At 36.2% G+C, this 13,016-nt stretch overlaps 1 protein-coding gene across 1 annotated transcript in view; it reads left to right on the top strand.

Annotated features, from left to right (window-relative positions):
* The window catches only part of LOC113519101 (mothers against decapentaplegic homolog 6), a 68,839-nt gene that overhangs the window by 51,392 nt on the left and 4,431 nt on the right, over positions 1 to 13,016 (top strand). The window contains exons 3-4 of the mRNA XM_026904161.3: positions 3,588 to 3,668; positions 11,139 to 11,332. Of these exons, the coding sequence (XP_026759962.1) occupies positions 3,588 to 3,668; positions 11,139 to 11,332 (275 nt within the window). The remainder of the gene's footprint in view (positions 1 to 3,587; positions 3,669 to 11,138; positions 11,333 to 13,016) is intronic.

The raw sequence follows: 13,016 nt of genomic DNA, 5'->3' as shown, positions 1-13,016 counted from the left end.
GTTTTTGTTTATACCAAAATCGGACCAATAAATGGAGTTTAACATTTCGTTCGTCATACATCCTATCATAAAAGTCCAAAAGAACAATATTTTAACATTTTTAATATTTCCAAACGGGGCATGTAATTTTAACATCAAATTTCTTTGTCGTTTGCCTCCGAAATTTTGGAAATCATTTCATGGTAGGCCCTCAGGTTGTTCTCTTCAGGCTCGCACGCTATGACTTTCAAAATTGTATCCATGGATCTATTTATATATTAAAAAAAAAAATAACTGTTGAGTTTCTAGCTGGCTCTTCTCAACAGATAACATTCCGAACTCTACAGTACTTACATTACATTTAAAACAAAAATGACTATTTAAAATTGCTTGTAAACAATTCTATTGGAATAATGACGATTGAATTTATCGATGCCGTTGATCTGTAATGATTAAAATATTCTTCAATATTAGTATAGAGTCAAATGTCAAATTTAGGGGAAAATATGAGTGAAAATGGTATGGTAACCCCGCCTGCGCTAATGGGATACGCTGGCGGAGCACCGGTGAAGGGTGATAGATGAGAATGAAAACAGGCCAGTTAGCCCATCGTTATGAATTCATCAGGAATTAACCATGATAGTTTCCAGGGGAACCGCGAGTAGGTCGACCTGGTTGGGTATATTGTTAGCAACGGGATTCTCAGTCTCCGTTACTAACAATCCCTTTTCCCCCCTGTTTGAGTTTATTAGTATTATGTGTGCGCCTGATTATCCGTTAATGTTATCAGATAATGATTAGATAATTGGTAATAATCTTAAATCATTCTTGTATCCATGATTTATTGTGTATAGTAAAAACCGTGTGGTCCCGGCATAGAATAGGCGACCCCTTCCTATCCCGTGGGTGTCGTAAGTGCTGACTAAGAGAGGGCGAGGGATGATCAGCAGCGTCCCTTTTAAAACAATCTCCAAAGCCTAATTGTGGTTGCCAATCCGCCTGCCAAGCGTGGCAACTACTGGCAAACGCTCTCAAGTGGGAGGTTTATGTTCAGCAGTGGACAGTTAAAGGCTGATATGATGACGATATAGCAGTAGAGGGAGACTTTGTACAAAAGTCGTTTGCTTGGGTACCTCTGTCCCATTTGTGTTTCGGTGTTGTGTTTGCATGGCTGTGTTTCGGTTTGAAGGGTAGGATATGGCGTAAATTTACAGGGTACAGAGGAATAACACCTGAGAACTCAGGAATGGCAACGCATGGGGGGCATCGTGGGCGAAACAGTATACTCTGTTATTTCTATGGAACCAATCTGAAAGTTAATCCTTTCAGATAAAAAAAAAGAACTTTCCAAATCGGTTTATTAATGATGGAGTTATGAAGTGACAAACATAAAAAAATACAAGCGAATTGAAAAAAGTCCCCCATTTTTGAAGTTGTTTGAAGAATATAAATATATTTAAATGTTATAATGGTTTTACGTTACGAGATATCTTCGCCTTTAAAATTATTTTTGCACTCCATTGTTTTTGTCACAGTGTCGTTTGTTTTAGAGTTTTATGTTCAAATATTTATAAAATATAACCGGCATTCAATTTGCCAATACTGTCTAAGTACTTATGGATCCATCATGGAAGTTATACGTTTATTAACAGTAGATGTCGCGTAACATACATATAAAACAAGCGGATTATAGCTTCGCATAAAAGTTATTTAAATCATAAGAAAATTAGACTGGGACCAACTGACAAAATTTATTTATTTACACTTTATTGCACTAGTTAAAAAAAATATAATAAATTTGAATTCGAAGTGATGAAGTGAACCCTAAAGCTAGGAAAAATAATTTATTTTTATTTCAGAAATAAAAAAAACTAAGTACAGGATTTTTTTTTATACAACTTAGAATGGCACACAAGCTGACGGCCCACCTGATGGAAAGCGGTAACCGTCGCCTATAGACATGAGCAGTAAGTACCATGGACATAACAGAGTATACTGTTTCGCCCATGATACCCCCCATACCTGAGTTCTCAGGAATGGCAACGCATGGGCCGTCAGCTTGTTTGCCATTCTAAGTTGTATAAAAAAAAATGCGTTGCCATTCCTGAGGACTCAGACGTTATTCCTCTGTACCCAGTAAGTTCACGCCTGAAATGAGAATACATATCTTCTTTTAAGAAAAAAGGAAAGGAGTTATAATTTACTGTATTTTTTATAACGTTTATTGCTTAATAAAAGTCGAATTAAGTCGTAAAAGAAAAATGTATCATACTTATAAAACAGTTTAAGATTCGTTTCGATTACTTGCAAAAGTTTTTAAGCGCCACCCTAGTGATACTAGGTACTAGTCTTAAATTATTAAGGTAAGGTAATATCGAATAGATATCGATAGAAACTCATAAATTTCGTGTATGATCTTCTAATAATTATACGTTACAATAAGACAAAGATATTTTTGATGTAACATAACGCTCGATTATTTAATTTATACATACGTATTAGCATATCGCCGTGTGTGTGTGTCTATGTAGGTATGTGCAGGTGTCCAGACGTGATGTCATCACAAACCCGATATTCTGGTCCGCCGCCGGCCCGCCATATTTCTACTTATTTAGTTTTTTATTTGTCCGTGCGAATTGATTTTGGAAGCATCTAGTTACAACACTACGATATTATACGTCGTCGATAAAGATAACGCGCTTGAGGCCCAGGAAACAAACTGTGCGGCCATAATGGAAGAGTGTGAAATGCTCAAGTTCTGTAAAAATGGAAACTATGTATGAAATGAAATTAATGTCAAATTACCTGAAATTGATATAGTGCATGATAGTTCGAATTCCTACAGGAATAAATTGCTGAAACACTTTGTACAATAATCTTATAAAAAGTAACTCTAATTATCATAATATATATATTTTTTTAATATTTTTTAATTGAATTCACTTATAATCGTATTTTCTGATATTGCTCACAACTCAGGTTACATGTTTATTTCTATAACTAATAACGCAACTTTTAAAATATTTGTAGTCTAGTGTTATTTAATTCATTATAATTGTTACTTCATTTTCTCGCACTGTATAATTATGTTAAAGTGAATGCTGTGAATACCTATAATAGGCGTGTGCATTAATATTGTATTGTATTTAATGTTTGTTATACCTATATGTTATAATGCAATATGCTGTTGGTGTTCCTTTAAGTAAATAAATAAATTTCTAAAAAAGTTCTTAACACAAACTTGCTAAAAACTGAAAGTAATTAATGTTGTATGATATACGTATAAGGTGTAAATTGACGTTGTTTTCCTATGTTGCCACATTTTCATAAGACTCAGTACGAACACTTTTAAATCTAGCCGTCTCTGTTCCACAACGAACCGTCCAATATGGCTCCTCGATGGCGGTTGTCAGGTTGTCAGCTGAACGCGATCAGTTGGGAGTGCCACTTTACAATCAGAAATAATTAACAGTCGTTTACCAAGAGCCATATTACCAATTGAATAAAAACGTACGCTTTACACGACAAGTACATACCTCTGTGTATGTTAAAGGATCCGTTTTATATTGTATAGATGTAATATTTAAATTTTTTTTCTTTCTTTGCAGAGCACGGCGAGAGAACCGAGGACGCAAGGAGGACAGATCACGAGCGGCTAGTGGCTGGCTCCCTCGCCACTGATGGCGAAGGTATGTTACTAAATGTTTTTTAAAAATGATTTTTATATATTTTTTTAAATATCATGGAATAACAAGAAGGTGACAGTTACCTGGTAGAAATGGTAATTGTCCTACGTAGATTTATTTCGTGGACATCGTGTTCCATAAGCAAATAATTAGGTAGATGTTTGCATGCTTTAAATTCTTGTTTATACTCGTAAATAAAATTTTTTAATAATTGTTTTTTTCTATTGTAATTAATAAAGCATAACTAGCTCGGTATTGAAATATTGAGACAATATTTTATTTTATTTATTTTTTATTAAAGAAAAACCAACAGGATCTTCCGTTTTTTAGTATGGAAAATACTTCATATATTTTTTAAGAGGTCCTCCTTGAAATGTATGCAAATTTGATCCCACTATACTTAAATTTAACAAAAAAGTAATTAGTAAAATCTTTAGCACAGACAAAGTCTTCAGATTTTTAGAGAATGGACAGGCCGCGCTTCCAATTTATTAGAAACACATCTGCTAAATCCAAAAAAATAAGATGGCGACTCACACGGTCATAAATTCTGTTTTTCCAGATCTCTCATTTCTCAAACAGCATGACATTAACTGATTAACACTCTTCAAAAAGAAGTTAAGCCTATAGTTCCGTGTGTTATCACCAGATAACAATAGTTGTCTATACTCAACGAGTAATGGCGGAGTTTGATTCGTGCTATTGCCAAGTGACGCACTTACACTATACAACTTAGAATGGCAAACAGGCCCACCTGATGGAAAGTGGTAACCGTCGCCCATTCCTGAGGACTCAGGTGTTATTCCTCTGTACCCTGTAAATTCACGCCATATCCCACCCTTCAAACCGAAACACAGCCATGCAAACACAACTGCTTTACAGTAGAAACACGAATAGGGCAGAGGTACCCAAGCAATCGACTTTTGTACAAAGTCTCCCTCTGGTAATTTATGTATTTTACACATAAATCATTGTAGCCTGGCCTGAAGATAGCCAAGTATAGTATAGCGCAGTGTTTTACAAAGTGTGGGTCGCGACCCCTTAGGGGATCCTCGAGCCTCAACAAGCGGGTCGCAGATCTCGAAGCAGTGAAAAATCAACAGTTCCGTAAATACATCAGTCAATTAATAATACATAATGAAGTATCTATAACAGACATCGATTACACGTCTGTTTTAGATACTTTATTATGTATTATTTATATTATTTTATCGATACCTAACTGTGAATATAAATACATACATAGTACGGATTTCATAGGAATAACACCCGAGTCCTCAGGAATAGCAACGCATGGGGGGTATCAAAGGGCGAAACAGTATACTCTGTTATGTCCACGGTACTGCTCATGTCTATAGGCGACGGTTACCACTTTCCATCAGGTGGGCCGTCAGCTTGTTTGTCATTCTAAGTTGTATAAAAAAAAATGTACTATAATAAAATTCATACACATTCGAAACAGTGGAAGGTAGGGGGTTGCAAGATATTTTTACACAATAAGGGGGTCGCGTCATGAAAAATATTGAAAAACACTGGTATAGCGCATGTGGAAGGCTGAAGGTGTGACTTGGTTTCTTCTAAACATGAAAAACAGTTTTATTTATTTATTTAAGGAACACCAACAGCATATTGCATTATAACATATAGGCGTAACAAACATTAAATACAATACAATATTAATGCACATGCTTATTATAGGTATTCATTCACAGCATTTACTTTAACATATATTTATCATCATTATGTATATTCCTGACTATATTTTAGATAGATAAATAAATTCTTTATTACTGACAAAAACAATAATAAATAAACAATTATAGGTAATAATAAACAACAGTCAAGCCTATGTAATGGACTGGTCGAGTCTGTAACAGTAGTCTCTTATGTCCTTCTCCATACAAAATACTATGTGGGTCAGACCATATCTCATGAGCATTGTCAAATTCACCATCTCTATTTCTCAGTAAAGCTTTTTTTTTTATATTTATTGAGTTGTCACACTGTTATGGACGTGACATTATTGACATTGCTTTACAATGATTGTTTTTTAATAGACCTCGCGAATAGAAACATATGACAAATGGCAACAGATGAGTTCAATATTTGGCAATTACTTTGGTACTGAAATTAAATATCTATTTGGTTCACTGACACGATGAACGCTCAAGGTTTCCTTTCGCATATATCTATGCCAGTTTTTTTTTATACGCCTACCGACACGACAAACAAGCCGGCCGAACTTTTACATAAACGATTGACGATCCAGAAGTCGCCTGGATACAATTTGCACACTGCTATCTGTATTCGTTTTATTTTTCTTTTTTAATTATATATATATATATATATATATTTATAAATATTTTTTGTGTTGTTTCTTGATTATAATTCTTAATATATGGATTTTTTTTTAACCCCTGTGTGGGTGCCGTCGCATATTTCTTGTAAAATAAAGTTTCTTTCTTTCTTTCTTTCTTATATCTAGACTTTAATGTCTTTTAAATTAATATTCGTAAACTTTTCTTTAATTTATCTGTAACAGCTTTTACTCTGTGTACCGATACGATATTGTAACCTTCAAGAAAAGAGCGTATTTCTTTTTAAAAGGCTCGCAGCATATTTGCAATTTGCCGGTGTTGATGTTATGAGCGACGGTAGTCACCATTAGTTGAGCTGCATGCTCCTAGCCCCCTGTATTATAAAAAAAAAGTAAATTACACAATGAAACCGACAAGATCATTATGCGATTTATTCGATGCATAGTGAATTACGAGTAAGTGTATTTGGATCAGGTTATAAGTGGACATTTTGTACAAAAGTCGTATGCAAACTTCTCTTTGGCTAATTTATGTTTTTACTATCAAACAGTTTTATAGTTGTATTTAAGCTAGAAGGGTACGGAAGTGATATTACGGAGTATAGAGGCATAGAAATCCTGTGCAATGCCGAGGTGTGACCAACAATGAACACGCCAATGTACTGATGTCCACGGGGCTATTTATGCATATAAGCGACCATTGCCACTTTCCAACAAGTTAGCTTGTTTGCTATTTCAAATTGTACAAATGAGGTTTTTAATATTTTCCTAGGCTTTATAATTCTGGAGATATTATTGGGAGACTACTTCGGGACCTGTTCTCTCCAGCTTACGCGAGAACCGTCAGAAACCAGTGATCAGTGTAGTTTGTTAGTAAATATCTCTGTATCGCACCAAAATTAAACTAACGTGCAAAATTTCAGCTTCGGTAGTTTTTGAAACTTGAGTTGAAGCTACTCAATAGCTTATATTTAGCTTTTATAAATAGACTTGTCATAAGATACAGTTAGCCTTATAAACAAAGCCGAGACGGCTGACAAAGTTAAATTCGACCCTGCAAGTTACCTTTATCATTTCAGGTCATTGTACCATGCAATATTTATTTATTAATTACAGCTGAAAGAAATGCTGTTTCAGTTTTCATCGAGGTCAGTCGTTCGCGTGTGAGGAGCGTATAAATTTCTTTAATACACACAAATATATAATTTTCTGTTCATTTTATATATGAGATACATCAATCTATGCGCGTATCAAAGTTACGCCTATACAAATACATTCGGGGGGGGGGGGGGAAGGGATTGTTAGCAATGGAGTTTGACAGCCCCATTGCTAGCAATATTCCTTATTAGGTCGACCTCCACGTGGTTCCCCCTGGAAACCATCGTGAACAATTCTTGTTGAATTCGTCACCATGGGCTAACTGACCTGCTTCATCCTCACCTATCATCCTTCACTGGTGCCCCGCTGGTGTATACCGATAGCACGGGTGGGGTTACCATTCCATTATCATCCATTAAAAAAATTATGTATATATGTATGCATGTATATATACATTTATTATTTATTAAAAAAAAAATACATTCAGGGGGGTTATGGCATGTTCTTCGAAACTTATTTTGAATTTTGGCCATATCAATTTAAGGATGTATCTTGAGGTGAATTCTGTCACATATAAAAAGCTACTACGTGTAACATGGGCAGTATTTTGTTTAAAAAAATATTGCGCTAAGCTGTAACGAGTCCCTTGTGTAAGTAAAATATGACCATTGTTCGCCCTCTGTACCGCTGGAATGGATGTTGAACATATACTCTGTAAGTTTACTATCTCTCTGCCAAATGTTACCCAAAAAGGCTCAGTAGTTTAGTTGTCTTTCTTCAGGGATTTTTAGTAGAGAGTCTTTTATAAGGTATTTTAAAGTGACGAAGGTGCAATCTACCAATCCCACGTGCCGGTTTCTTTAGTTTCAAATTTCTTAGTTTTTTCGCTCTTTCAATTCGTTGGAAGTTTCACCATATCGAAGTTCATGACCCTATATACTTTCCTGGAGTCTTTATCTGCCAGACAACGAGAAAAAGAGGTTGTTACAAAGGGGACCATTTCCTACGATATAGTTGGGTCTATCTCCACTGGTGATCGACAATCACTCCTGTTACGTTTCCACTGATCATCTCCCAGTTTTGGTTCAAAGTATAACTTGTTATTTTTCTGGTGCCGAGACTCTTGGTTCGAAGTTATAAAACAGCGGTGTGTGTCCCAGTCCCACGTGTCTGGTGGCGGTAACCTTGACGATCGATTGGCGGCCCGGCAGCCTGGCGCCGCCCTCACACCATGCCGCCGCCACGCTACATGGGATGGTGGGACAATAGTGGTATTACCATAATTATTCCCATCATACTTTGTGGTTGTTGACCACAAGTGCCGGTGGTGAAATTCCGTTACACACTTGGACTTCGAACGAGATGACACATAGACATATCTGTATGCATGTATTATGCGTATCTCTAGATTTTCCTCTGGGAAATATTTGGGTAGAATTTTGATGAAGTGTCTTTGTTTTAAAGACGTCTGCAGCCAAGAGAAAAAATTGGTGCTCTTATAATTTCGTCATGTCTTCGTTTGACATCTAGATAGACAGCTATATCAGTCACAGCATCTTAACTTTTGCAGTTCAATTTGGACCTTCATGAAAATTTTCCGGGTGTTTTTTTAAGGGTGTCTCCATAAAGAAATAGTATTTTTTATTTTACGTGAAACGTTTATGGTATGAAAACTTTCGTTGCGTCATTATATTTTTTTGCATGATGATTTTATCTGGCGATTAATGAACCATGAAAATTTGGCGAAAATCCCAAACTGACTAAAGTGAGTGCGTTATTTGGAGTAAGAATGCTTTCGAAGTATATTCCAGGAGGAGTTACCTTCTGTCTTTGATCGTATAGCAAACAATTTCTAATAGTTTCCTTTGTTTATCATCACGGCTTGAATTTTTAAAATCTTTTATTCTAATGTTAAAGATTATACATTCATTGTAATTATCTGTACCTATGTCTTTTAACAGAGGGAAACTTGGTACAATAGTCGTCTACTTGGGTCTGACCCATTCGTGTTTCTGCTATGAAGCAGTTGTGTTTGCATGTCTGTGTTTCGGTTTGAAGGATGGGATATAGCAATTAAATTAAGTACAGAGACATAACATCTTAGTCCTCAGGAATGGCAACACATGAAGTGTATCATGGGCGACAAAGTATACTCTGTTATGTCCATGATACTGTTTGTGTCTACATGCCAGCTTGTCTGTCATCTAATTGACATAAAAACCCTTATAATCGCATACTTTTTTTTGGAGGCGGGTATCGCATTACAAAAAAGCAATTACGGAATCAACTGTCTGTGGCATCAGGCCGCCGTTCACTATCAGTCAGTTGGCAGTACCTCCTCGTCAACACAGTGCTCGCCAAGTTGGCTGGAGCCATTGTTGATGTCATCCCGCCAAAATATCAATCAGCTATGTGGGATCTATTGTGATTTGTTTAAATGCAGCTGTTTCTTGAAAATTCTGTTAATTAGCGAGTTTCGAGTCAACACTATTAATAACTGTGTATTTGACAGAGTTAACTGTTTGTTTCGTTTTGTAGTACAATTGAAATGTCAAGCGTGAGCTGCACTAGTGCGCTGAGGGTTCCGTTAATTTTATCAATCTTTCTTTAATCTGATTTGCAAGGTTTATGGATTTTGATTAACGTTTTTTTTATTTTAACTTTTTTTTTTAAATGGAGTTGGACATTGAATTTATTACACTACTGAAAAAGAATTATATCAAATATTTATTTATTTATTTAAACTTTAATGCACTGTCAAAATTAAAAAATATAGAGACATTTGGTGGACTTAGCACCGGACGGTGTTCTCTACCAGTTGACTATTGGGTAATACGAGAAATAATATCTCAAATATTTTAGTGTTTGATATATTTTTTGCTCTCTATCCACCTTTGGATGCTCTTCTAAAAAAAATTATCGATGTACAGATACACAGAAAGAGGGCTAAGGAAGTGCCGCTTATATAAAGCGTTCAGTTTTTAACTTTTGAAGCATGGACCCTACAAAACTGTTTGATTTCACAACATACAAAAGTGTAGGAACTTCGACTGTCAATGCTTACAAGAATGTGGGACATTGATGAATGTAATTAAATTCCTTATCGACGCTATTAAAATTGTATATAAATTATTACGTTGCACACAAAATGTAACAATGTATATTTTAACGTCACTTTGTGCAATAGCAAAACGTTTGAGTAGTATTCATAATAACCATTTCATCATCTTATCAGCATTTAACTGTCCACTGCTGAACGTAAGCCTCTTCTTTGGGGTGTTTTGCCAGTAGTTGTCACGCTTGACAGGCGGGTTTGCAACCGCAGTTTGGTTTTGGACATGTTTTAAAAAAGACGCTACTGATTATCGTTCGACCATTAAGTTCCCTTTGATGCCTCTCTCTCTCTATATATATATATATATATTCTTCTTGGTATTTGAAAATTAGATTTGACCACACTTGATTTTGAAGATGGTGAAATAGGTAAATTAATAGTACCTGTCCACTGCTGAACGTAGGCTTCCTCAAAAAGGAGGGTTTTGCTAGTAGTTGCTACATTTGGCAGGCGGTTTGGCAGTCGCAGTTAGGTTTTGGTGATGTTTTAAAAGGGACGCTGCTGCTCGTCTCTCGACTATTAAATTTCCCTTAGGTGCCTCTTACTGATTCCTGCAGGTATAAGACTAATTAAATTTAACTTATTATAACTAATTTAAGATCTACATTTGTCAAAAATTGTTACTTGATTGGTAAATCGTTTATGTTCCGACTTTGAACTTTCGGTATTCTTGAAGTTTACATTATACAACTGTAGTAAATTTTCATTTTTTTTTTTTTTTTGCATGAAATATTATGTATACTTCTATTTTTTTTTATACTACTGAGGTGGCGAACAAACATATGGCTAACCTGATAGTGAAAATTTCTTTCTTTCTTTTAATATGGCTACCCTAAAATTGGCGCGAAAAGTCCCAAGTTGGGAAGACTGCGACCGACTAGTACACAGATAAAAATAAGAAATAAATTTCTTATAGTTAATTGTCATCGTTTTTCTTTTCCAGAACGTCAGAGCTGGGAGTCGGAGTGGTGTAGACTGGCGTATTGGGAGTTAACGCAGCGGGTGGGGCGCCAGTTCGGGGTGCGTATGCCCGCGGTGGACGTGTTCGGCGGCGACGGCGGCGCCTGCGGCAGCGGTCGCCACGGGCTCTGCCTGGACGCGCTCGAGCAGAGGGGCGACGTGCCACAACTTGAACAGGTACCATCACCATTATGACAACCCAACCGTCGTAGAGGGGAGAGACTTTTTCTTATACAATTTAGAATGGCAAATAAGCTAACGTGAATAACAAATGAAGCTAACGTGAATAACGTAAAAGTGGTAACCGTCGCCTATAGACATGAGCAGTACCATGGACATAACAGAGTATACTGTTTCGCCCGTGACACTCCGCATGCATTGCCATTCCTGAGGACTCAGGTGTTATTCCTCTGTACCCAGTAAATTCACGCCATATCCCACCCTTCAAACCGAAACACAGCCATGCAAACACAACTGCTTCACGGTTGAAACACGAATGGGATAGAGGTACCCAAGCAAACGACTTTTGTACAAAGTCTCCCTCGACTCAACAAACTAGTGCACGAAAGAAGGAATTCTTTCGTGCACTAGTTTGTTGAGTTTTATTCCACCAGCATCTTGTTACGACTTTTCTAGACGTTTTTCACAAAAAAGCAATGGTTTCGATTATGACAAAATTAATACTAATACTTAGTAATATCTTTATTTTTATTTTAAACGTGTTAATTAAATGTTTAACATATACTTCAGATTTAATTACTTCTTCAAAAAGGTCTCAACCGATTGTGCAGGACCGCTTCGATAATAATTGATTTAGTGGAAACGGTCGGACTCTGCCTGATAACCCCCCGATAACTGAATATTTCGCTAAAACACCGACCATGCAAACCCCGGTTGATGCGAGAACGCATTTCAATCAACACTCTACAAAGGTTTCATTGGGATATTGTAACGGTATTAGAATTTATTAAAATTAATAATAATAATAACTAGCTGTATTAAAGAAATTAGATTTAGTTATTTTTTTTAGGTAGTTTAAAATGGCAAACAAGCTGACGGCCTACCTGATGGAAAGTGGTAACCGTCGCCTATAGACATGAGCTGTACCGTGGACATAACAGAGTATACTGTTTCGCACATGATACTCCCTATTCCTTGCCATTTCTAAGGACTCAGATATTATTTCTCTGTATCCTGTAAATTCACTGCCATAAATCACCCTTCAAACCGAAACATAACCATGTAAACACAACTGCTTCACGATAGAAACACGAATGGGGCAGAGGTGTCCAAGCCAACGATTCTTGTACAGTCTCCCTTTGGGATAAATCTGGTCACCGAACTAGGCAGAGCCTGTATCTCAGTGAATAGTTAAACTCCTTTGACTTAAATATTTATAAAAGACGTTACAATATCGAATATAAATACATACATTGAAGTTAGTACAACATTTATAATGCTTTTGGTGGAACATAGTTAAATGTGGGTAGCATCAAGTTACCTCTTTTACAATTACTTGATAAGGTATAAATAACTGATATGAAGAAAACAATAACTCATTGAATTATAATTTAAATAAGATGTACCTGTCATTATATTATTTTGTAATTTTTTTTTTATATATCAACATTTGTTTTTATATAAGCTGTTGTGTTTGCATGGCTGTGTTTCGGTTTGAAGGGTGGGATATGGCAGTGAATTTACTGAGTACAGAGGAATAACACCTGAGTCCTCAGGAATGGCAACACAAGGAGAGTATCGTGGACGAAACAGTATACTCTGTTATGTCCACGGTACTGCTCATGTCTATAGGCGACGGTTACCACTTTCCATCAGGTGGGCCGTCAGCTTGTTTGCCATT

Source organism: Galleria mellonella, unplaced genomic scaffold (assembly GCF_026898425.1).
Source record: "Galleria mellonella isolate WM207_F2 unplaced genomic scaffold, CSIRO_AGI_GalMel_v1 utg1812, whole genome shotgun sequence".
NCBI lineage: Eukaryota > Metazoa > Arthropoda > Insecta > Lepidoptera > Pyralidae > Galleria > Galleria mellonella.
This window is presented reverse-complemented; position numbering and strand designations above follow the sequence as displayed.